General features: G+C 43.6%; 2 protein-coding genes across 7 annotated transcripts in view; both read right to left on the bottom strand.

Annotated features, from left to right (window-relative positions):
* Positions 1 to 1,463: 1,463 nt before the first annotated feature.
* Positions 1,464 to 15,487, bottom strand: LOC309330831 (uncharacterized protein). 2 transcript variants are annotated; one of them, XM_081842720.1, is made up of 8 exons: positions 15,138 to 15,487; positions 13,292 to 13,438; positions 6,578 to 6,784; positions 5,446 to 5,706; positions 3,887 to 4,009; positions 2,956 to 2,994; positions 2,531 to 2,577; positions 1,464 to 2,208 (listed from the first exon to the last, which is right to left on the bottom strand). In XM_081842720.1, the coding sequence occupies exons 2-8, from the start codon at positions 13,341 to 13,343 to the stop codon at positions 2,083 to 2,085; spliced, it is 855 nt and encodes a 284-aa protein (XP_081698846.1). In that variant the 5' UTR covers positions 13,344 to 13,438; positions 15,138 to 15,487; the 3' UTR covers positions 1,464 to 2,082. The 2 variants fall into 2 exon arrangements, with proteins under 2 accessions (XP_081698846.1, XP_081698845.1); XM_081842719.1 differs by lacking the exon at positions 15,138 to 15,487 and having other exon boundaries at positions 13,292 to 14,020.
* A 1,934-nt stretch (positions 15,488 to 17,421) lies between these two features.
* Positions 17,422 to 25,670, bottom strand: part of LOC309330401 (SLAM family member 5-like) — a 33,496-nt gene continuing 25,247 nt past the window's right edge. For 4 of the 5 annotated variants that reach the window (XM_081842031.1, XM_081842028.1, XM_081842029.1 and 1 more), the window contains 3 exons: positions 25,180 to 25,272; positions 19,833 to 19,922; positions 17,423 to 18,217 (listed from right to left, as the gene is read on the bottom strand). In XM_081842031.1, the coding sequence (XP_081698157.1) occupies positions 18,131 to 18,217; positions 19,833 to 19,922; positions 25,180 to 25,272 (270 nt within the window). In that variant the 3' untranslated portion in view covers positions 17,423 to 18,130. Of the gene's footprint in view, positions 18,218 to 19,832; positions 19,923 to 25,179; positions 25,273 to 25,670 lie in introns of all 5 variants that reach the window. The other variant, XM_081842032.1, reaches the window with a different exon arrangement.

The following is a 25,670-nucleotide window of genomic DNA, read 5'->3' as shown; positions in this document are numbered from 1 at the left end:
CAGCTAAATAAACTGTAATTTGGGTGATAATATCAGCAATAAAGGGTTTATAATACAAAACCCAAAAGCACGAGGGGAGGAGTTGGAAAAGAAAAGAGCTCTCATCCATGCTGGCAGATTTACTGAAGCTGGAAAAAAGATATCCCTAGAGGAATTTAGGATCAGCCTTAAAAGGCTGTTGTCAAAGTAGTCTTTTTATCTATTGCTTATCACACGAAACAATGGAGATTCAATTAATTCCTGCTTCTACACATCTTTACACCCTCCGGTGACTGTGCTTATAATAGCTTGATTGCAATTGCAAGGATCTCCGAGCAGCTTTGAATGCCATGCTACTGAATTCACTGGTTTGCTTGCTCTGCAAGAGCATGTCCCATACAGATTTTTTTTAAATCCAAGAGGGCGTCTATTCTGTTGGCTAAATATTTGAAGAACCTTAAGAGGAGCCTTGCTGGATCTGGTCAATGGCCCATCTAGGCCAGCAGCCTGTTCTCCCAGGGGCCAGCCATGTGCCTCTGGGAAGCTTTGCAAGCAGGATCTGAGCACAAGAACACTCCTGTGGTTTCCAGCAATTGGGATTCAGAGGCATACCATGCCCTGAAGGCTGGCTTGGGGGTTGTTCCTGATGCCCTAGGACTGCACCAGCCCTGCGCTCAGTGGGAGAAGGGGGCCCTACATGAGTATGAATTTTGAAACCCCACATGTACATCTATACACATATAAAACCCCTTTTCAAGTGTGCCAGATGTGGCCGGTGGGGGGCTGGCTACCAGGTGCAGTGGGAGTTGGGGCTGGCTGTAAATTCCTCACAAATAGTTTAAAGGTGTTTATGGATTATCTGAACCCCACTTACCTGCAGCTCATAGTGAGGATGTGGAATGTCAAGCTCATATATATGCGTTTATGTACATGTCCGTTGCACAGGAAAAAATAAAATAAAGCTTGACATCAACATTTGGACACTCTTATACAAACTTTACTATTGTTTAGGTCCGAATTACGCATTTAGGTTGGGTAGAAGGGGTAGAGGGAGATGTTTAGTTTGTCCCCCTTCTCTCTTCCATATGCAGCTCAAAGGACAAGTTTTTGCAAATATCAACACAATAAGAAAAAATCACTAAACATACATGTACAGAGGGCCACTGTCCCATCCCTAATTCTTATTACCAAAGTATATCATAGAATCAGAGTTGGAAGGGACCCTGAGAATCATCTATCCCTGCAAAGCAGGATTTAATAAATTTAATACAGTGGTACCTTGGTTCTCGAAGTCTGTTTGACTCCCAAAATGTCTGAAAACCAAGTTGCGGCTTCCGATTGGCGCAGGTGCCCCGGAAACAATAGCAGACAGCCGCATCGGACGTTCAGATCTGAAAAATGTTTGAAAACTGGAACAGTTGCTTCCGGGTTTTTGGTGCTCAGGAACCAATTTGTTCGTTAACTAAGCCATTCGAGAACCTAGGTTCCACTGTATTTAAATTTTTATTTTAATATTGCCACCCCAGTGATGATGTTAGACTTGCATTTGTTTAGTTTGTGTTCGTGTACAATAAAAATGCAACAATAAAAAAGAAACACCAGCTATCTGCAGACCTAACTGCCAGGTAAGAGAGTACAATCATCAAGACCAATGACAACTCCCACAAGCCAACATTTTCTGAGCCAAGGCAAAAGCAGGGCTGAGTCTCCTCAGGAAGAAGTGGAGAAGGTGTGCTAGAATGAAGAAGAATATTCAGTAGCTGGGGAAAATAAATTAGTGTTTTTGTCCCTGAAGAAAGAGCACTCGTTGAAAAATGTGGGCACATTGTCTAGTTTATAAATATCTGGCTTTTTTTAAAAAAAGATCATTCAAAAGTTCAATAAATGCTTCCTCTTGCACTCATAGATTGACCCCTCAATCGTGTGTGTGTGATGTCTCAAGCGGGGTGCCAATCCTACTTGAAGCTAAACGCATGCCATAATTAAAATCAATAGTATGAATTGAAGCAACTGCTTCAAGGCTCCCATATGTTGGCAAGATGTGTTGGAAAGAAGAGCTTTTCACCTGCCCTGTATAAAAGGAACTTGGATGGGCCTCCTGGGTTAGGGAAGTCCACATTTTGCCTGCGCATCTGGCTGGTGGCCCTGTGTGCTTGAAGCCTCTTCGTTCTCATTTATAGTTGGTACTTGCACCATTTCCAGAGGCTCCTCAGGGATTGGCTTGAAGGCCTGTGGGGGGAGGAGAACAAAGGAATGCAAAAGCATAAACGATAAAATTCCCCTTCCTAGAAACATGGGAAGCACTTGTGGCTATGTTGGAACACAAATGGTCCATAAATATATAATTATTGATTTGAACCACTTCATGAGGCAGTCTTGCTTGAAAACTGGAACAGAAGGGTTTTGAAAATGAACATACACCCCTCGTGTCGTTACTCCTTTTCTACATGGCTCTTTTTCACAAAAGTGCTATGATGCCTTTCTACCATAGTTTGAAAGGAAGCAGTGGTTGGGTCCCTCCTTGCCAGGGGGTAATAGAAAGCCAAATTACCTCAGGATTCAGCTGTGTGGCCTCTTCTGGAGTAGGAAAGTCAGAATCTGCAAATCAAAAGATCAAAATCAGCAATGATCTACAACAGCTGTGGGTAAGTTTTGGCCTTCAGGCGTCACTGAACTACAACTCCCATCAGCCCCAGCAAGTATGGCCAAGGGCATGGGATGATGGGAGCTGTAGTTCAGTGGCACTTGAAAGGCCAAAGCTTCCCCACACCTGATCTGCAGTCAACCCTCAGCTCTGACCATCTCCCATCTCCAGTGATGGGATACAAATACTGGCTGCCTTTGGAGGCTGTTGTCAAGGTTGCCGAGGTAATGTAGGCAGAACGAATTTCAAGGTGCTCTGTAGAGGCTTAGCAATGTAATAAAACATGGCTCTACAGGACTTGTTAAAAAAGCTCTGCATGGATATTTTCATACCTGATGATTCAATGATAGATACTGTCCTGCTATGGCTTCCTATGGAGAGAGAGAGAGAGTATATTCCTTTAGTAATACTGATAATAAATCTTGTGTGTGTGCACAGCAGTATTTTCTGCACAGGGAAGATGAAGTGCAAGATCTAAAAATAGACTATCTATTTTTAAATCCTTGCAGAATTTAAGAGAATCAATTTAGTTATTCACCTGCCAGAAAGTTTCATAGCGCAGTGGGCAGAATATTCCTTGAGTGATCACACGAAGGCATTGTGAATTTGCAACGAAGGATGAACTCTCTGACACTGGGTGGCACAGCACAGCATATCTGTCAACCTGATGCCCACCAAATGTTTTTGCTGGCAACTGTTGGCTTCGCCCAGTGTGGTTCTTGTGCTAGTTGTGACTAATGGAAGTTGTAGTATCAAGGAAGCAGAGTTGTAGCACACGCTCATGTCCACCCACCAGGGGCCTCTGTAACTCAAAGGCTCTCCTTCCATCTCCACCCTTCCTAAGGATGGCCATTTTGGCCACAATCACACCAAGAATTCTGGGAGCTGTAGTTTGCTAAGGGCAACACGAGTTGTTAGGAGACCCCTAGAAGAGGCGGACTTAGGGCAGAGCCTTCGGGGCACCACAGCTATGAGCTAGAATGGAAGATGAGAGGTGGAGGGGGCACCAAATTGTTATCTTGCACAGGGTGTCACTGAAATTTCAGACCTGCCCCCCAGGTCTGCCACTGCCCCATGTCCCCTTGTGGAGCTACAATTCCCAGAGTGGTTTAACAACCAATCCCTCTTCTCAGGGAACTCTGAGAATTGCAGCTCTGGGAAGAAAATAAGGGGGCCTCCTGACGACTCTCAGGGCCCTTAACAAACAAATTGACAGGAAGCCATGAAGTTTCTTTGCTAAGCAAATGAAGCACCAAGTCTCACCTCTTCCTCTCTTCCTTCTGTACATGAGGAACAGGATCAGCAACAGGATCAGAACGAGCAAAAGTGGAACTAAGTACTTAACGTACAAGAATGTCGGTGCTTCTTGACCGAGAGTTGAAGGATCTGGAGTAACAGATGGAGTGAATAAGAGTGAATTTCAGATTACATATGGCAACCAAAATTTGCTGGGTGTTGTAAATATCTCCTGATGGACACTGCAACGCCCATCAGCCACCACCAGAATGTCCATTATCGCCATGCTGGCTGGGGCTGATGGGAGCTGTAGTCTAAAATGGCCAGGTGGCACCAGGTTGGTGAAGTTATCCCTAAGGTATCCTGTCCACAAACCACTCAAGCACTTTAAGGAGGGTTTAAGCAGTGGGAGCCCACAAGTACCAAGGAATTTCTCCTGTGCATGGCCCATTTAAATGCACAGCTGTTGTACCAATAATATTTCTAATGGTCCACCAGGTGTTGCTGGTAAGCTGGTTTCTTTTGGATTCTGAACTCTCCCACTTCCTTTGCTCATAGGCTCAAATGATGCATTTCATGGGATTCCATTATTATTTCCTCTTCCACTTTTCTTTAAAGCCGAAGCAGTCCTGAGCAATCGGGGTCTCAGGGCACTTCCAGACTGTTGCTGTTTTGAGATGGGAACTCAATCATATACAGTGGAACCTCGGTTTTCGAACGTAATCCGTTCTGGAAGACAGTTCAACTTCTGAAGCATTCAAAAACTGAAAACTCAATACGGAAGCCTCAATACAATAAGGAAACTCAAAACAGACGCCACCTCGGAAGTTTGACTTCCGAAGCGCATTCAAAAATGGAAGCATTTACTTTTGGGTTTATGGTGTTCAGGTTCCAAATGGTTTGTTGACGGAGACGTTCGAAAACCAAGGCTCCACTGTAATGGCAAATTCTGGTTGCACATTTATCGGGAGGCAGAAGAAGCCCTTCCCAGCAGAGGAAGGCTGGCTGGCTGGCTGGCTGGCTGGCTGGATGGATGGATGGATGGATGAGACTTCTTAACCTCTTCCCTGCTGGTCATTTCCCAGCTCAGAATCGCCCTCCTCAATCCACTTTTTCATCCACAGATGAAATTCATGAGGAAGCTACAGAAACCCAGAATTGTTGCTTCCTCATTGGGAAGGGCCATTTTGAGCTGGAAAAGAAGCAGTGCGAAAGCAGTCTCTATACTTTCTGGTAGCCTGAGCTTGTCTAGGATAATTTTAGGATTTTTAAAATACCACCCCGCTACCCAGAAACAAAATAGGGGTTTGTGTTTTGGGGCAAGTGGGGTGGGTTTTTGAGGTGCTTGATGTCACTCAGGTGTGAACATTCCATGACATCATGCCCACTAAGCCAATAGTAAGAGATGCAGGGAAGAGTGGCCTCCCTGTAGCCAGGCAAGATATAACCACTAACAGTCACATTTTAAGTCTCTTGGGAATAGAATGCCACCCCCACCCCCACCCCCACCCCGTTTTACAAGGCAATGTTGATGTGGACTTCTGTGCTTCTCCCTTGTGGAAATTCAATATGGCAGCTTGCCTCACCATGGCAGTGATCTCTCAGGGAAACGGTGCTGGAGTTTTGACTCTGCTTCTTGCGCACAGTGCAGGTGTAATCCCAGGTTTGATCTGGGGGCTTCTGAGTGATGTGTAGAGATGGCTCCTCAGAGAGAACCGTCCCCATTTCAGAAGTCGACCAGGCATAAGTCACGTCCTCTCCTTCTCCTCCAGTTACCACACAGTTCAAGGTGACATTGCAGGTCCCATTCACTGAGTGGATGGTGATGGCTGGCTTCAGCAGCCTTCCTTCGGGAGCAAAAATTAGGAGATTCAGTCACTATGTGTTGGACAAAATGTTTTTGAATAACGAATCCATTTCATACTTGGGGCATTGTGGTAAAACTGATATGCTGGAGCAGACCAAATGTCAACATAGGACAGTGGGCAGACAAGAGACTTCATGGAATCCTCTAAACAGCCCATACACAATGTTTGCTTGGGACATTGTGGTAAAACTGATATGATGTGCGGGGTATAAATAATAAAATATTGTTACAGTATTATGCCCTCAGCACCTGGTAGGCAGGGATAGACTGCCTCTGAAAATGGAGGTTCTGTTTAGCTATCATACCTAATATTTAGTGACTGATAAGACTCTCCTGTAGGATGAGATAGATTATTAGCTTTGTGCTCATCAATTTATAGGCCACATTAACATCATACATTTAAAACACTATGGTAAAGGTAAAGGGACCCCTGACTGTTAGGTCTAGTCACGAACGACTCTGGGGTTGTGGCGCTCATGTCGCTTTATTGGCTGGGGGAGCCGGCGTACAGCTTCCAAGTCATGTGGCCAGCATGACTAAGCTGCTTCTGGCGAACCAGAGCAGCGCACGGAAACACCGTTTACCTTCCCGCCGGAGTGGTACCTATTTATCTACTTGCACTTTGATGTGCTTTCGAACTCTATAAACAGTCAAAGCTTCCCCCAGATGATTATGGCAACTGTTGTTAAGGGCACTGAGAGTTGTTAGGAGGTTCCTATAAACCTCACGGAGTGACAGTTCCCCCAAGTTCCCTGTGAAGAGGGATTTACTGTGAAACCACTCTGCGAATTGTAGCTCTTGGAGGGGAATCGGGGGTCTCCAACACACACATAATCACATCTGGCACTTACTGCCTTGATATTCTGTTTCACTCTTTACAGTGGGGTCAGGCAGCGTAGTGATGATACCCAAGACTCCATTGGAGGGGTCTGTTCTATTATAAGTTGGCCACAACGTGAAGGACTCGTTTTGTTGCCGTGTCGCGTTGACAAACTCAGCTTGGAGATGTTTTGTTTGGCCATCTTTGGAGGGATGTTCTGATTCCTCTGCCTGATGAGCTAGATTAAGAAAGGAAGGAATGTTAATGTCGGGGATGTCTCGAATATGCCTTCTGATGAAGCAGAATATTTGATTGTTTGTTTGTTTCATAAAATTAGAACATTGTTTGATTGAAAACAGAACCAAAACTCTCAGAGTGGTTTACAATAATAATAAAACAAATAAAATTATCAGAAAAAACTGCCCAAAACAACAATAAACACAGAAAAACCAGCAATAAACTAAAAACAACAACAACAACAACAACAACAACAATAATAATAATAATAATAATAATAAATTATTCATACCCCCGCCCATCTGGCTAGGTTTTCCCAGCCACTCTGAGCGGCTTCCAATAAAATATCAAAAATACATTAAAACATCAGTCATTAAAAACTTCCCTAAACAGTTCCCTAAAAGTCAGGTAGTTGTTTATTTCCTTGACATCTGATGGGAGGGCGTTCCCCAGGGCAGGTGCCACCACCGAGAAGGCCCACTGCCTGGTTCCCTGTAACCTCACATCTCGCTGTGAAGGAACCGCCAGAAGGCCCTCGGAGCTAGACCTCAGAGTCCGGGCTGAACGATGGGGGTGGAGACGCTCCTTCAGGTATCCTGGGCCAAAGGCATTCAGGGTCAGCACCAACGCTTTGAATTGTGCTTGGAAACATACTGGGAGCCAATGTAGGTCTTTCAGAAAGTTGAAACTACAGAGTTTTGAGAAATTAAAACCTAAAGTCCGAGACTGGTTACATTATTACCAGATTAATGAGACCTTTAAGCAGGACAGGAAACTAGGATTCCAGAAGGAGAGGTCAAAGCTAGAAACAGAATTGTTAGAACCCAATCTGTCTAGAATGTACAATCTGCTGCTAAAATGGAACACACAGGATGAAACGGTCAAATCAGCTATGATTAAGTGGGCACAAGACATTGGTCATGATATTATGTTTGCTGACTGGGAGCAGTTATGGACCACAGGTATTAAATTCACGGCATGTAGTGCCTTAAAAGAGAATATAATGAAAATGATCTATAGGTGGTACATGACCCCAGTCAAGCTTGCAAAGATATATCATTTGCCCAATAACAACTGTTGGAAGTGTAATGAATGCGAAGGAACTTTTTATCATCTTTGGTGGACCTGCCCGAAGATTAAGGCCTACTGGGAAATGATCTATAATGAAATTAAGAAAATCCTTAAGTGGACATTTGCAAAGAAACCGGAGGCTTTTCTCTTGGGCATGGTAGGCCAAATGATTCTAAAGAAAGATAGAACATTTTTTATGTATGCAACAACAGCAGCAAGAATTCTTTTGGCAAAGTATTGGAAGACTAAAGAACTACCTACTCTGGAAGAATGGCAGACCAAGGTGACTGAATTTATGGGACTGGCAGAGATGACCGGCAGAATTCGTGACCAGAGGAGAGAGACAGTGGAAGAGGACTGGAAAAAAATTAAAATTTATCTTAAAAATTGTTGTAAAATTTCGGAATGTTAAGATGTCAAGGGATTTGATATAAAGAATTACAGCTGTAAAAATTTAAGCTTAAGAAAATTTTAAAGAGAATTAAATATAAAAATGGATGAAGGATTGCTAAAAAATTTTAAAACAAGGATGCAGTGAAGGGGAGGTATGGGGAAGTCGTGTTATGTTTGTTTGTATTTTGTTTATGTTGTAAAATTAATAAAAATTATTTTTTTAAAAAAAATGTAGGTCTTTCAGAACCGGTGTTATATGGTCTCGCCGGCCACTCCCAGTTACCAGTCTAGCTACCGCATTCTGGATTAATTGTAGTTTCCGGGTCACCTTCAAAGGTAGCCCCACGTAGAGCACATTGCAGTAGTCCAAGCGGGAGATAACTAGAGCATGCACCACTCTGGCGAGACAGTCTGCGGGGAGGTAGGGTCTCAGCCTGCATACCAGATGGAGCTGATAAACAGCTGCCCTGGATACAGAATTGACCTGCGCCTCCATGGACAGCTGTGAGTCCAAAATGACTGCCAGGCTGTACACCTGGTCCTTCAAGGGCACAGTTGCCCTATTCAGGACCAGGGAGTCCCCCACACCTGCCCGCCCCCTGTCCCCCCAAAACAGTACTTCTGTCTTGTCAGGATTCAACTTCAATCTGTCATCCGCCATCTATCCTCCAACCGCCTCCAGACACTCACACAGGACCTTCACTGGTTTCGATTTGAAAGAGAGGTAGAGCTGGGTACTATCTGCATATTGACGAACACCCAGCCCAACCCTCCTGATGATCTCTCCCAGCGGCTTCATGTAGATGTTAAAAAGCATGGGGGAGAAGATGGAACCCTGAGGCACCCCACAAGTGAGACCCCAGGGGTCTGACACCATTTTCTGGACACAGCCCAGGAGGAAGGAACGAAACCACTGTATAACAGTGCCCCCAGCTCCAAGCAAAGCAGATATTTATTTTTCTGTTGCAACAGTGTTCCCTCCCAAGGTAGGAGAAACCCAGAACAATGGTGCGCAAGCTTTTGAAAATGCCCACCCTGTACCCCAAGACCCCCCCCAAAAAACATCATACATACAGCACAGATGGAGGTGGTCTCCAGCAGAAATTTAAATGTTGCTTCTCTCCTGTCTGCCAGGATACCTGATTGCCTTTTCTGGGTAGCCTGGCCATTCCTTTGAGATGGTAAATACTTTCGTTCCTGAATCTCTTACACATATTGATCCTTCGCCCACCTTAACATATACTTGCCAGACTGTATTTGCAGAGAGTGTGAGCTCCGTGAGTCCAAAGATAATTGGAAAGCTTTTCCCATTTCCTTCCTCCTTGCAGAGAAATATTTGAGGTCAATTTGGGAGAGTCAAAATGGTTTCAGGATTGCTCTCCTGTACTATTTCAGACACGTGGTTTATGAACATTTATTCCATGTTTGAGATCTTAGAATTCTTATAACTGGATCCATAACAACACACAGCCTTCCCAAGATGCATTTGGGCAGCTCCCCATATGTTAAACTTCAGCCATGTTTTGAAAGCTGAGAATATGGGAGAGTTTCCATCCGAGTTTATACCAGTGGTAGAAACCAGTCAATCCACCAACCAAATGGCTGGCCGATCATTAAACGAAGTACAAAATATAAAGTAACACAACCTCGGGAGAACCAAGTATTAATTATTAAACATGACAAGCTAGAAGCTAATAGTCATAGCAGATCTGAGAGCTGTGACAACATTCAGATATGTTACTGCCTGTTTGGTAATAGATTAATTAGAGTCCTCAAGGAAGATGATCAAAAGGTTCTCTAAGGATCGGCCATACTGGATGTGCAGCAAAAATTCTCCTCACCACATGGAGGGATGATACTATCCACTTCAGCTAATGAGGGAGCTGGTTGGCAGTTTGGCCAGCTGAGTAGGGATCTAACAAGGGGACTGCCTCCCCCTCCAGAGATGCCAGTTTGCCCCCAAGATTGAGGGGGCCGGGCGCATGTTGTGTGCATGAGATGCCACGCATATCACACATAATGCACGTGTTACCTCATGTACATTGCGCGTGTGCAAAGCACCTGTGATTCTGGAGGAGCTGGACACTGGAGCTGCAACACTCAACATGTGTTGTGTGCAGGACTGCCTCAAGATTGGGGGCCCCTTAAAACAAATATTGAGGGGGCCAAGGTGCCTTTGACCCCCTAGAGTTAGTGCGCCGGCTCCCCTCTTTTTCAGGCAAGGAAGACCATCCTCCTCTGGCTGCCCATCCACGTACAATTCAAGGGGATGAAGTGACCATTTTCCTAAAGCAACAGTCCCTGCAAAAGTGGGATGGCAAAATCCTTCTCCTGGGTATCCAAGTGGGCAGGATCTCTTTGGTACCCAATTCTCTTTTGTTGCAAGAATGCAAGTCAGCTATTTCTGAAAACAATGAGTGCTGGGGAGCCCCTGGAACATTAGCTGTGTGAATATTCTCACCTCAATTAAAACTATCTTAATGCAAGGAGGTGGGATTGGTGGGGATTTGCAGAGCGAAAGCTGGCAGCTTTGCCAGCTGGCTCATTAACTTCTCTTTAATGTTCCTGCTTTGAGCAGCACCCCTGGGATCCTGAGGCCACTCGGGGGCCCACATTTCCGTACTTGGAGGGCAACTCTTGTTCTGTGCAAAGCCTCGCCTCTTCCCCATATGCAAAGCAGAGATAACTCAGTACTCCTAAGAGGGCTGCACGGAGAGCATGCAGCTTTCTAAAGCTTCTTTGTTTGAAATTTGTTTGAAATTTCCCTGGAACAAATGCACACACAGAGACCTAAAAGCAGGACATCGTCCTCAGCACTAATACTACAGCATCAGCGGTCCATTGACCCCATTGCTCTTGAAAAGTTCTTGAGAAGTTCGGATTTGAAAAAAGGAAAAACCAGCAGATTTCTACACATTAGGGTTTGAATGAAGATATGTTTGCAAGTTTGTGAGCCATATAAGGGTGTTAGAAGATGGCTGGATCAGACCCATCTAGTCCGGCATCCTGTTCTCACAATGGCCTTCCAAATGCCTCTACTGGGAGGTCTGCAAGCAGGATCTGAGCACAAGACCACTTTCTTCTCCCCACTTGCAAATTTCTAGCAAGTGCTTGTTAAGTGTGTGGGGAAGGGGGTCATACTGGAAAGCTGGAAATTCGAAGGCAGCTCCCATTTGGCTCCATCTGCATGTCATGAACCAGCAACAGTGGAGCATTGGGGCTTTGGGTTGCTTCCTTTATTCTTGCACAGATATGCTCCGGCCTGCATGCCTGGGCTTCTTGCAGTTTGTTGCCGTTACAAAACAGTAGTCCCACAAAACCACAAACGTTTCTTGTTCGGGATTGTTTGCTGCCTCATTCCAGCCTGGCATATGGAAGAGGCTGATAAGAGGGCATGTTGAAAAACCGTCATCTTCAGTCTAGCAGTTTGAAAGCACAAAAAAGTACAAGTAGATAAATAGGTACCGCTCCAGCGGGAAGGTAAACGGCGTTTCCGTGCGCTGCTCTGGTTCGCCAGAAGCGGCTTAGTCATGCTGGCCTCATGACCTGGAAGCTGTACACCGGCTCCCTCGACCAGTAAAGCGAGATGAGCGCCGCAACCCCAGAGTCGGCCACGACTGGACCTAATGGTCAGGGTTCCCTTTACCTTTTTACACCTTACATTTAAAGCATGACCAGTGTTTAAAGCACATGGCGTCCACCAAAGAACGTTGGGAACTGTAGATTGCCGGGAATTATAGTTCTGTGAGAAGAGAAACTACAGTTCCCATATATGTTTGGTGGAAGTCATGTGCTTTAGATGTGCATTGTTAAATGTGCATTAAATGTAGCCCTATTTTACCTCCTCCTTTCTTAAATTGTAGCTTATGGCTGAAATGGAATGTATTTTTTAAAAAAACAACAACAACAAACCAACCCCGAGCAGCAGGGTTTCCAGAGGAATCTCTGGCCTGAGCAATGGACAATCAAATCAAAATTAGACACACCACATGGCATTTTAAAAGGTGAGAAAACGTGCAATATTTGAACTATCAGGTTGTGAAGCTGAGTGCTTTTTACACCTTATTTCATTTTTAAGGTGCAAATCTTTAAAAGACAAACAATTAAATTTGCAAGCAGATTCCAGCTGGGAAATTTTGGAGGAATTACCCCCTCCTGCTCAAAGTGATTTTGGTGTTTAATCAACCACTCCCACATGAACAGCTACCCACAAAGCACTTTGCACTCTCTCAGAGGGCTACTTGCTCTGGGAATCCGAGTTAGTTTTGCACAACTAAAGTGGACTAAAGTACTCTGTTGCAACAAATCCACTTTTGTGGGAACCCAAAGCAACTTTAACCAGAAGTGTTGCCATCCAGCTCCCATAAGTGGGAGTTGTCACATCCATTCTGCTGCAACTTAAAAGAATAATAATTAAAAAATCTGTGCTTGTAGTTGTACCAAACTTAGGTAAACCACTTTGTGAGGTCTGCCTGAAAAGCACCATATAAACATTGTAAGTAAATAATAGGACATATAATCTCCATGTATGCAAGTCAGGAACGATGCTCAGACACATAACCTCCCCACCAACCCCAGAATGAGTGCTCATGAGAAAGCAGGCCTTTTCTATCCTTCATTGCAAGCAAATCAGGATATACGCTCAGTGAACAGGTCATCACACCACCCGCCTGTCCTATGACTGCGTTTTCTGGACCTTCTGATTGGACAGCTCCCTCCCTTTGAGAGTCAGTGAACCCAAAGATCCTCCATTTCCTCAGCCCAGCTGTCTCCACTTCCCCTCTGATGTGTGGGTGTTGAACCACTGTGCAGCGTATTTCCCAGAATTCTTTGGGGGAAGTGGTATAAGACCCCAAAGTGCTGATCCATGCTAGAAGTCCTCCTGCCGGTCAGATGTTCTTAAACCACCACCACTGTCCCTGTCTTTTCCTGTTCTGCAGCTGAGTGTAGAGACAGAACTCAGCCAGATAAAGGAATTGGGCTGGTCGCCTTTTGGAAAGCACATGTCCTACAATCCTGTGAAGTTTCTGACTTCGGAACTCACCTGTCAGGGGAAATAGCAGCACAATCCAAAGCCATCCTCCATGGGTCTGCATTGGAGTCTGTTTTCTGCCGCTGATTCTAGAGCAAAACCTTGTGAACAATTTAGAAAGCAGCAGCTTCCTCCTTTTCTATCTCCGCTTCCTCTTAACTAGAGAGTTAAAAGAAGAAATGCTGTAGAAATACTACAGATGATGAAGGCAGGCCAGGGATTCGCAGGGTGTGGACATTTGTTTTCTTGAACTTTTTTAAAAAAAACACACACGCCAAAAGCAGCCTCCAGGAAGTTTTAATGGCCATGTAAACACACGAAGCTGCTAACGGGTAATGAGTCAAATAATCAGTCCCTCTGTATTGAGAGCCAGTGTGGTGTGATGGTTAGAGTGTCGGACTAGGACTTGGGAGACCAGGGTTCAAATCCCCCACTCAACCATGAAGTTGGGAAGCCAGTCAATGCTCCCAGCCTTACCAAATTATAGGGTTGCTGTAGGGATTAAATGAGGAGAGACCTGTCTGTGCCACCTTGAGTTCCTTGGATGAAAGAAGGTAGGATATAAATTCAATCCATTATTCGGCAAGTGATTAATGGGTTGAATTCCTTCTAGTTTAATGGCGAATTTTGGATATAGCAGAGATGTAAAAGATTTGGATTACAGTATTATAAAAGATGCAGGAGGAAATGATTAACAATAGGACCCACAAAGGGGAGGAGGGAAGTCCAGGAGATTCTGTGGAATGTTGACTTTATGTTGTATGTTGGATATGTGATCGTCAAATTTGAAAAACCAATTAAAAATATATATCAATCAATTAATTGTCTGCTCCAACTGCCTGAGGCTCTCCAAGATCTCCCTCATTACCAACTCCTTGAGATCCTTTTTTAGATGGAGCTTTCTCCATCCCAAGCCTGCATTCTGCTGCTAAGTGCTGTGTTCTCCTCTCAGCAGGAGAAGTGGCAGGGAAACGGCTGGCTTAATATTTTTTCTGTGATTTTTCTGCTCAAGCTCTGCCTCTGCTGCCCAGCAGCTTTTTGCTTTGCAGCGGAAAAGATCCAGGGGAGAGGAAGTTTGTGTATTAAAACAAGTGGAGGGAAAGAGTGAAGTTGTCCGTCTCTCATTCTTGGAGGAAGAGGAAGAGAAAGAGAAACTGTATATAAGATCCCCCCGGAGGTGCTAAGTGTCAAAGTTGGTGTAAATATCAGACTATGAAAAGTTGGTAGCACTAGATCAAGTTCATAAATCTTATTTAATTAATTAAACTAAATAGTTTTAACTGGCTTTTGAATAATTAATGTGCAATTAATTGTTGATGCACCAGAAGAAGTGATTGGTCTGTGCAGAAGTTCCCTTTTGCCTTGCCTTGCCTTGCACCCCTGCCTGCCTGCCTGCCTGGTTCAGAACCCAGTTGAAGATTTGATCTTACCCACTGAATTGAAGCTCAGTTAAACAAAAACTCTCTTCAGATTTTCTGTACATCTGATAAGATCCAATTCAGTGGACAAGGCACAGAGCTGCGGGGCAATGAGAAAAGTTATGGGGTCATCACTCTGCCGCAGCGTCTACCATCTGAAGGCAGCCCTGTTTATGGAAGTTTTTAATGTTTGATGTTTTATTCTGTTTTTAATCTGTTGGGAGCTGCCCAGAGTGGCTGGAGAAACCTAGCCAGATGGGCGGGGTATATTATTATTATTATTATTATTATTATTATTATTATTATTATTACCAACCTAGCAGTTCAAAATCACACCAGTCCAAAATCACACCAGTACAAGTAGATAAATAGGTACCGCTGTGGCGGGAAAGTAAACAGTGTTTCCGTGCGCTCTGGTTTTCGTCGCAGTGTCCGCTTACGCCAGAAGCGGTTTAGTCATGCTAGCCACATGACCCAGAAAGCTGTCTGTGGACAAACGCCAGCTCCCTTGGCCTGAAGTGAGATTTGTGCCGCATCCTATAGTCATCTTTGACTGGACTTAACCATCCAGGGGTCCTTTACCTTTTACGATCAAAATGTGGGTGAACTCTTAACTGGACTCTGGCAAGACAAAAAAAACATGCAAATACACCTGATCAGCACCTTTCGGAGTCTGCTGTGTATCCAAAAGGAACATCAGGGGAGAACTGGACCATCCTTGCTGAGCTGGGCAAGTCTGTTGATTTCAGTCCCCCCTCCATTTCTGATTTTTCCAGTTTTAAGTTAAGCTCTTCACACTTTCACATCAGTTTATGATTTTTTGAAAATCCACCAACATTTCAGTGCAAAGTTCTGTTAATATACTTTTTTTCTATAATGCATTATTGTAAGTTATTTTCACTTTCACATTTCCATTTCTACGAACACTTTACCCTGGCATATACAATTTTTTAAACATATTACTGGAGAAGTGCACTGCAAAACTTAAAGAAGTGCAGATTTTGAAAGATGACTGTTGCTTGGTTCTTGAAAAGTGTGAATTATGCATGGTTGCCTTTAAAAGCAAATGGAATAAAATTTCTTCCCAATCTGTCCCTTGGCATTTGATTGGTAGGCATGAAATGTGAGCAGAGAGTGAAGGGACTGAGAAGGCAGAGATGGCTGAACCAAGGAAGGGTGGACTGAGCAGCTGAAGAAGAATGGACAGGAAGAAAGGGGGAATAGTTATTTATTTAAAATCGGGCATTATGTTTTTTCATTGTTGAAGATCTCAAAGTCCTTAGAAATCAAAGCATTACAGACAGTCATTTAACAAGGTAATGTACATGCACACAACATTCAAAATTACCCTAAAGTGCCAAACAAAAATGCACATACCTACAAGAAAATCAATCAAATGCCAATTAATCTGGAAGGGGAGACAAGTGAGTGAGTTCTGTGGATGCCATTGCAGAAGAGGGGTCCTTTCTCATGGAGATAATCCATCTTCTCTCCAAAGGTGGAGGCACTTGAAGCAGGGGCCTGCATAAAACATCTCTACAATTCTCTTGGAAGCAGACAACCCTGCCGTCCTGGGCTGCTGCAGATGACGGGTCCACGTTTCTGCTCAATTTTGACTCCAAATATTCATGTATTTTGACTTCCAGTGCATATTTTCTATTGCAAATAAGGGTCCCAAATAGGCAGCAGATATGAATGGGTGGAAAGCAACAGATGGGTGGACAGAGACACTGTGACGGCCACCAACTTGAGTGGGTTTAAGAGACAAATTCTAAACCAGCAAAAGTGGGCAGGGATAAGTTTTCTCTCTTAAGATGAGAACCGGCAGGGCATTCAATGAAGTTGAATATTGGAAGGTTCAGGAAAGAAAGAAAGGAAAGGAAAAGAAAAGAAAAGAAAAGAAAAGAAAAGAAAAGAAAAGAAAAGAAAAGAAAAGAAAAGAAAAGAAAAGAAAAGAAAAGAAAAGAAAAGAAAAGAAAAGAAACTGTTACGGAAGGGGGGGGGCATGTCTTCTTCACCTTCTTCGCTACAATATGTCTGCTCAATTTCTCTAGGACTCCATCACCCCTCCCCTGTCCTCCATAATCCCTCAAGGTGTCAAGACCCTAATCCGGTCAAATCTCTGATCAGCCTTTCCTCCAGGCAATGTCAGGTGGCAGGCTATGCATATTTGAGACCATTGTTTTCTCATCCCCAGGAAGTGTTTATCTGTGCATATCTTCAGCTCTGCATATTCCCCCCTTCCTCCTCCATATGTTAATCTGTGTAACCCAACCTCCCATTAATATATTCATGATGTAATCTGTGTAACCAAACCTCTCTTTAATGTATTCATGACGTGTTTTGCACTGTATTCTGGGACATGGAGGGAGTTTCAAAAACTCATGTCACCCCTTTCTCACTGTTCAATCTCGCCTTGAACCTGTTGCGCAATAAACTTGGATCTTCTGCAGTTTGCTCCTGTCTCCGGCTGAGCTCATTTTCCTCCGCAGGGACCCACGGACTTAGTCCGATGAGCTGGGTGGCAGAGCAGCCTCGCACCCAGATTTTAGCCGTAACAAAACAAAAAGAAACGAAAAGAAACGAAAAGAAACGAAAAGAAAATAAGAAAAGAAAAGAAAAGAAAAGAAAAGAAAAGAAAAGAAAAGAAAAGAAAAGAAAAGAAAAGAAAAGAAAAAAGATCTTCACAGAGCATATAGCCAAATGATGGCACAGTGGTACCTCGGGTTACATACGCTTCAGGTTACATACGCTTCAGGTTACAGACTCCGCTAACCCAGAAATAGTACCTTGTGTTAAGAACTTTGCTTCAGGTTGAGAACAGAAATTGTGCTCCGGTGGTGCGGCGACAGCAGGAGGCCCCATTAGCTAAAGTGGTACTTCAGGTTAAGAACAGTTTCAGGTTAAGAACGGACCTACGGAATGAATTAAGTACTTAACCCGAGGTACCACTGTACTTGTTCCCACAAGAGGTAAGGCTGGCCACCAACTTGGACTGCTTTAGAACGGAATGAGACATTGCATTGGGTGGTGTGAGGCATTTTGCAAACCTCAACAATTAACTGATTGCCAGGGTTTGCAAAACACAGTGCTTTGATTTCAAACCATGTGGGCAAAAGCAGGCTGCCTGACGTAATTGTGAAGACAGGTGATTGACATGGTGCATTTTTTCCTTCTGCTCTGCTTTGGAATAGCGAGTTTCTACGAGATGCTGCTGCTGCTGCTGGTGTCCTGGTTTGCTGTGATGGCTGGTACCCAGTGGGATGCGCAAGGCAGGAAGCTCAACAGACAATGATAGGTGGAGCCAACTCATTCTAGTTTTGCCCTCCTCCTTAACCCGAGGTATACCACTGTATATAAGACCTTAAATTTTTTATTTCACTCTGGTGGTCCAGTCTCTGCTACTGCTTTGTCCCCTTGGTCCAGTGGGTTGCTAGAGAATTTTGTCATACTCAGTGGTTTCAGGAGGTCTTGGGTTGTTCACTGTCTCGTAGACTGTCTTGGAGTCCTGGTCCTCGCACTGCAAGAGAAAACAAACACATGTCCACAGGCACAAGTTGCTGCCTATTCTGGAAGATACTGCTGCCTGTTTGCAGAATGAGCACCAATTCAGCAATGCACATCAGAATACCAGCTGAGCCCTGTTGGCCGGAAAAGCCAAGGTCCAGCAGGCTCTTCCCCATAGTGGTGTCTCCGAAATTGCCAAAAGCACAGCATGAGTACCTATCCTAAGCTCCTGCTCATCCCCAGCAGCCTAGTGGTGAGAGTGTTGGACTAGGACCTGGGAGACCAGGGTTCAAAGCCCCACTTGACCTTGGGCCATTCTCTTCCTCTTAGCCTAACCTACCTCACATGGTTGTTAGGGGGATTAAGTGAGGAGGGAGAGGACCATGTGTGAACCAAATGTAGACACAACACAGATCTTTGTCCAATCTGATGCCCTGCAGGTGTTTTGGCCAACAACTCCCATCAGCCCCAGCCATGGTCCTATCAGTGCCAGCAACATATGGCTGTCCTAGCTCAGGCTTATGGGAGTTGTGGTCCTAAATGTCTAAAGGGTACCAGGTTGGGGAAGTCTGCCATAGATGGCGAGCTGAGCCTCACAGATTCAGAAGAAGAAGGATGTGTGTCTGCGAAGGTCAAAAGTTTAATACTGGGATAGTTACAAACCTAAAGGTAAAGGTAAAGGTCCCCTGACAGTTAAGTCCAGTCACAGACAACTCTGGGGTTGTGGCGCTCATCTCACTTTACAGGCCGAGGGAGCTGGCGTTTGTCCGCAGACAGTTTTTCCGGGTCATGTGGCCAGAATGACTAAGCCGCTTCTGGCACAATGGAACACTGAAACCAGAGCAGCCCATGGAAACGCCATTTACCTTCCTGCCGGAGCGGTACCTATTTATCTACTTGCACTTATTGGCATGCTTTCAAACTGCAAGGTTGGCAGGAGCTGGGACTGAGCAACAGGAGCTCAACCCATCACGGGGATTCGAACCGCTGACCTTCTGATCAGCAAGCCCAAGAGGCTCAGTGGTTTAGACCACAGCGCCACCCGTGTCCCTAGTTACAAACCTAGCTTGCATTAAAAAAGAAAGCAGCAGATTGAAAATGATGCAACCTGTGTCGATGGGGTAAGTTGAGAATATACGTGTGGCTTCTCTTGCATTGTGAAAGTTCCTTTTTACCACTTTGCAGAACTTATTGCAGCTTGCTAGTCACAAGGAGGGGCAAAGTGGCTGTGAAATGCACTCACATAGACTATGGGGAATCTTGTTGGGGGTCATCTCCCAACCATGGAGAGGCATTTTTCAGACTTCCCCCTTTGCAAGCGTGGGAAGCCAAGGAGCTCATTTTCATTAAAAAAGAAAATGAAAGCTGAGGCTGCTAGGAAAATAAATTTAGCAGCTAAGACCACATTCTGTGCTGTATTGTGGTGTGACTCCCCCCCATACACACCTGGAGATTCCACTCACATCTTCCCACCCCCACCTTTAACGCAACCACAGATCTTGCAACTTTCTATGCCACCAGCCTTGAGTAACATGTGGCTTTGCAATGGATCCAGCTTCCCCACTCCCCTTTCCATGCTACAACCCATCTCCACTTGCTAAGAAATAGATGTTTAAAAATCCACGTGCCTCTTGAGGCTTGGTGATCTCTGAGTAAATTGTTTTCTCACTCTTTTCTCTGGTTCTCCGCATCTTCTCATCGTCTGTTTGCAAAGGATTCTGGGAAAGAGAAGAAGACATTTACAGGGTGGTGGTGGTGGTGGTCAAACAGGCCTTGTGGAGCTGGAACATCACTGGAAAAAAACCAACTATTGATTGTCATGAATCTCAAATCTGTATCCTGCCAAAGAGGGATCAGGTTTCCTAGGGCAGTTGTCTTTAACCTTGAAATAACAGATGTTGTTGGACCACAACTCCCATCATCCCTGACCATTGACTAAGCAGGCTGGGGATAATAGGAGTTGTAGTCCAATAACATCTGGGGACTTAAGGCTGAAGAACTGTGCCCTACGGTGGTTGTGCAAAGAGATGGCCAGCTTCAAAGTACTTAGTATTATCTTAGAGAGGGGCTAACCAACATGGTGTCTTCCAGACATGGTTGGCCACAAGTCCCATCAGCCCAAGCCAGCATGGCCAATCGTCAGGGATTATGGGAGTTGTAGTCTACAGCATCTGGAGAACACCACATTGGCTATCCTCTTTTTTTAATTTTTTATTCATTTTTCAAACACATAATAAAGAAAACAAACAAAACACAAAACAAAAACATACAGAACATTTAAACATGTATAGTTTCATAATCTTATTTTCATGCACCTTCTTTCCTCCGACTTCCCCATACCTCCCCATCGCTGCATCCTTGTTATACAGTTCTTTAGCAACCCTTTAGTCAGTTTATCTAATTAATTCCCTTTCATTAAATTTCCTTTAATTTATTAGTTACAGCTGTAATTCTCTGCTTCTTACCCCTTGACATCTTAACATTCCTCAATTTTACAACAATTTTTAAGATATATTTTAAATTTCTTCCAATCCTCTTCCACTGTCTCTTTCCCCTGGTCGCAGATTCTGCCAGTCATCTCTGCCAGTCCCATAAAGTCCGTCACCTTTGTCTGCCATTCTTCCAGAGTAGGTAGTTCTTGCATCTTCCAATACTTTGCCAGAAGAATTCTTGCTGCTGTGGTAGCATACATAAAAAAGATCCTGTCCTTCTTTAATACCAATTGGCCAACCATGCCCAAGAGAAAAGCCTCAGGTTTCTTAGGAAAGGTCCACTTAAGGACTTTCTTAATTTCATTATAGATCATTTCCCAAAAAGCTTTAATCTTCGGGCAGGTCCACCAAAGGTGGTAAAAAGTACCTTCAGTCTCATTACATTTACAACATTTGTTATTGGGCAAATGATAGATTTTTGCAAGCTTGACTGGGGTCATGTACCACCTATAAATCATTTTCATTATATTTTCTTTTAAAGCATTACATGCAGTGAATTTAACACCAGTGGTCCATAACTGTTCCCAGTCAGCAAACATAATGTCATGACCGATGTCTTGTGCCCATTTAATCATAGCACCACATTGGCTATCCTCGGCCCGCCTTATAGAATGACAAGGAAGAAGAAGGGATTCAGCTTCCCCTCACTTTAAACACACACGCTGATTCCTGATCTCAAGATGATAAAAAAAATTCCAGTTACAGATAGGTAGCCGTGTTGGTCTGCCATAGTCAAAACAAAATAAAAAAATTCCTTCCAGTAGCACCTTAAAGACCAACTAAGTTAGTACTTGGTATGAGCTTTCGTGTGCATGCACACTTCTTCAGATATCTGAAGAAGTGTGCATGCACACACACAGATATCTGAAGAAGTGTGCATGCACACAAAAGCTCATACCAAGTACTAATTTAGTTGGTCTTTAAGGTGCTACTGGAAGGAATTTTTTTATTTTGTTTTTAAAAAAAATTGTTTGGAAGAGTTTAGGAGAAGATTCTTATGTAGTTTTGGGAGTTGTTTTTAATAAGCTGTTAAACCAAGCTGACCGTAAGAGCGTAAGACAACCCTGCTGGATCATCTAGTCCAGCAACTTATTCTCACAATGGCCAATGTGATAGGAATTTTGAGGTCTTAGATATATGGTAATGTTCATAAGTGTACCAACCAAGCACGTACATAGATCAGCACAGGAAGACCGACCTGGAACCATTTCGATTCCTAAACTGAGCAAATGTTTTCTCTGCAAGGTCAAAGTGGGAAACCTCCCATTGTCTCTTTCCTCACAAATCCTGTCTTAAGGGCACATTTAAGATATGAATAGGGTGTGAGCCTGTGACCTGGCCCAGGAAGTAAGTATTTATCACTACAAAAGAATGGCCGGGCTCCCTAGGCAATCCAATCAAGTAACCTGCCAGACAGGAGATAAATGACAGGAGAAAAACAACATTCAAATTTCTGTTTTAGACCAGCTTTTTTGTGATGTAGGTGTGATGTATCTGGAGGGTGGACTTAGGTTACACCCCTACTGTGATGTATGTGTGATGTTTCTGGGGGTGGTCTTGATCTACAGGGTGGCAGTTTCAGAAGTCTTTATAAGGCCTTGCGCGCCATTGTTATGGGTTCCTCCTCCTTTCCTGCGTGTGAGGGGAGTACCCTGTTGCAACAGATCAATAAAGATCAAGCTTACTAGCTGCTTTGCTTCTCAATATTCTCTGGTTGGCCTCTGTTATTCTCTCCTACCAATAGGGAACCTATGCAAGGACCTATATGGGCTCTTGGATACCCCATAAGGGAAAAGGGCAATTTTTGTTTACAACACCAACCAGATGCCCACAGGAAACCAGCAAGCAGGACCTAAGCACAAAAGCTCTCTCCCCTCCTGTGTTTTCCAGCAACTGATATTCAGAAGTGTAACTGCCTCTGACTCTGGAGGCAGAGCAGAGCCATCATGGCAAGTAGCTCTTGATAACTTAGTCCTCCATGAATTTGTCTAATCCTCTTTTTTTAATCCACCCAAGTTGGTGGCATCACTGGCTCCTGCGGGAGGGAGTTCCACAGTTTCTGTGTTGCATTTAAAAGTACTTCCTTTCAAAACAAAAAATGATGGAAAAGTGGGATAGACATAAGATATATGTTCAAAAATACAGTAAAGGTTCACTATCTATGCTAGCATTCAACTGGCGTTGGAGAGAGACTGAGTTGAGAAATAAGACCAAGGGTACATATTGATATAGGAATGTATTAGATAAAATGTAAAGAAATATACAATAATAAGAGTACATTCATTTGTAAAAAAGGAGTATACAACGGGATAGACAGGAAGTCCAAAGTGTTGGTACATATATGATTTTGGAAAAGTTTTTTGTCCTTGTTTTTTCTTTTTCTTTTAGTATATAAACTTTGTATACATGTTGAAAATTATAGTATAATAAGCCTTGTGATGTAATATGATAATGTTTACCGATGTAACATAAGAACTTTAATAAATAAATGAAATTCTAAATAATAAATAAATAAATAAATAAATAAATAAATAAATGTATTTCCTTTTGTCTGTCCTGAATCTTCCAACCTTCAGTGGATGTCTGCGAGTTCTAGCATTATGAGAGAGGGGGGAAATGCTTTCTCCATGCCATGAATAGTTTTGCGAATTTCTATCATGCCACCTCGTACTTGCTCTTTCTCTAAACTAAAAAGTCCCATTGCTAATTACTAATAAAATGGTTCGTATTGTTATTAGACCACATTTCTAATGCCAAGAAATTCTATGCCATTTGCAGAAAGTATGCAGCTTTCAGGGGAACTTTTCAGGGGCAAGACAATTTTTGCAGTGGGTTTTTCATGTAGGACAGGAAGAAAGAGGCCCTTGTGCTTCCTGTACCTTGTGCATCTTTTGGAAAGGCCCTTGGCTCATTTGTAGAATGCTTGCTGGTCTGTGCACTCAGAAGGTCTCACGTACAATTCTTGACATCACTGGTAGCATTGGGAATATCCTCTGCCTCAGACCCTGGAGAATCATTGCCACTAATTGTAGACAGTACTGAGTTAAATAGACCAATGGTCTGATCTGATATAAGGCAGCTTCCTGAGTCCCTATCTCTGTGCTCTGAATCATCTAATCTGAAATCATAGGAGAGATGAAGCGAAGTCCAGTCCTGTTATCAGGACACAATTCCTCAGTTTTCTGCAGTGCTTGGAATGAATAATAGAATCATAGATTTGTGGAGTTGGAAGGAACCCTGCGGATCTTGCCCAACCACCTGCCAAGCAGGAATCTCAGCTAAAGAATCCATGACAGATGGCCATCCAACCTCTTCTTGTGGTTAAGAGCGGTGGACTCGTAATCTGGTGAACCGGGTTCGTTTCCCCGCTCCTCCACATGCAGCTGCTGGGTGACCTTGGGCCAGTCACACTTCTTTGAAGTCTCTCAGCCCCACTCACCTCACAGAGTGTTTGTTGTGGGGCAGGAAGTGAAAGGAGAATGTTAGCCGCTTTGAGACTCCTTCGGGTAGTGATAAAGCGGGATATCAAATCCAAACTCTTCTTCTTCTTCTTAAAAAACTCTAATGAAGGTCCACCACCTTACAAAGTTCCACTGTCAAATGGCTCTTAATGTCAGAAAGTTATTCCTTAGGTTTAGTCAAAATTCCCTTTCTTGTAATTGGAATCCATCGGTTCAGGTCCTCCCCTCTGGAGCAACAGAAAACAAGCTTGCTCCATCTGTCTTGTGACAGGCTTCAGATATTTGAGGATGACTATCACATGTCCTCTGAGTCTGCTCTTTTCCAAGCTAAACATACCCAACTCCCTCAACCGTTCCTCATATGGCTTGGTTTCCAGACCCTTGATCATCTTGGTCGCCCTCCTTGGCACACGTTCCAGCTTGCCAGAATGGGAGACAGGACTACAAGGGTGGCCTGACCAATTTACCCAATTAATTCAAAAGGCTTTGAACTAAAAGCAGTTCCTGCCAGCTAGAACATGAACTAAGTCCATTTTGAGGTAGAACTTTGTACTTGAAGATGAACTAGAAACCGTTCATTTTCTTACTTTTTTTTAAATAAAAAAATTACTCTTTATATTCTTTCGACCTTTAAGCTCAAAGAATGTTATGGCTGGGGAAAATGAAAGTAACGCTTCACATTCCACTGTGTAGGCGTTTTGATGTTTCCTCAGTCTTAAGCATATTTTACACTTCACCGCAGATGCTCATAACATTCTGAAAGCTGAAAAGAAATTGCTGAGGAACATTTGAACAAACCGTGAATTGAACTGTGAACTGGACACGAACCAAACCCATTCATTTTGTAACAGGACAACCATGAACTGGAGTCAGTTCCTTTTGGGACACGTTGTACTTGTACTTCATTGACAACTAGTTTCTTTTTTAAAAATGAATTTTCCAATTTCCTGTTTTTCTGTACCAATATTTTCGGGTCTGAAGCTCTGTTTTTCTAATGTAGATGGATGGTAGCAGCTTCCTACCTGTTTGGGGAGGTGCACTGTGGTGTAGATGGTCTGGGGCACATCCTTTTTCGCCTTTGGTCCTCTCCGCTGTTGGGTTTCCAGTGGGGAATTCTGTGAGTGGAAGAGAAAGCCGCAGTGTTTACTGGTGCCTGTGATATTGTGGGTTGGAATAAATTTAATTAAGAATAATAAGAAGAAGAAGAATAAAGGTGACAAGAGGGATAAGCAGGACATTGTTATGATGGCTTTACCACCAAGAAGGTAAATTATCCCTAAACTATCCGTATTAACTGTTGTATTTTAAAAAGTCAGACTCCCCCCCCTCCAGTCCACCAAAGAAGTGGATAGAGCAGCCCAAAGAAGTACGTAATCATTGCCTGTTTGGCCTCTGTGATCCGGGAGGAGCATGCAAGGAATTCTGGGATATAAGCCATGGATGTGGCCAGAAATGAAGCCAAAAGTCACTTATAATTTTTTTTTAAAGGCCATGCAGATGTTTATTGAATTTT

The sequence above is a fragment of the Podarcis erhardii genome, assembly GCF_964252035.2.
Source record: "Podarcis erhardii genome assembly, chromosome: 15".
NCBI lineage: Eukaryota > Metazoa > Chordata > Lepidosauria > Squamata > Lacertidae > Podarcis > Podarcis erhardii.
The sequence above is the reverse complement of the archived record's forward strand: the minus strand, read 5'-3'. Positions and strand labels throughout refer to the sequence as shown.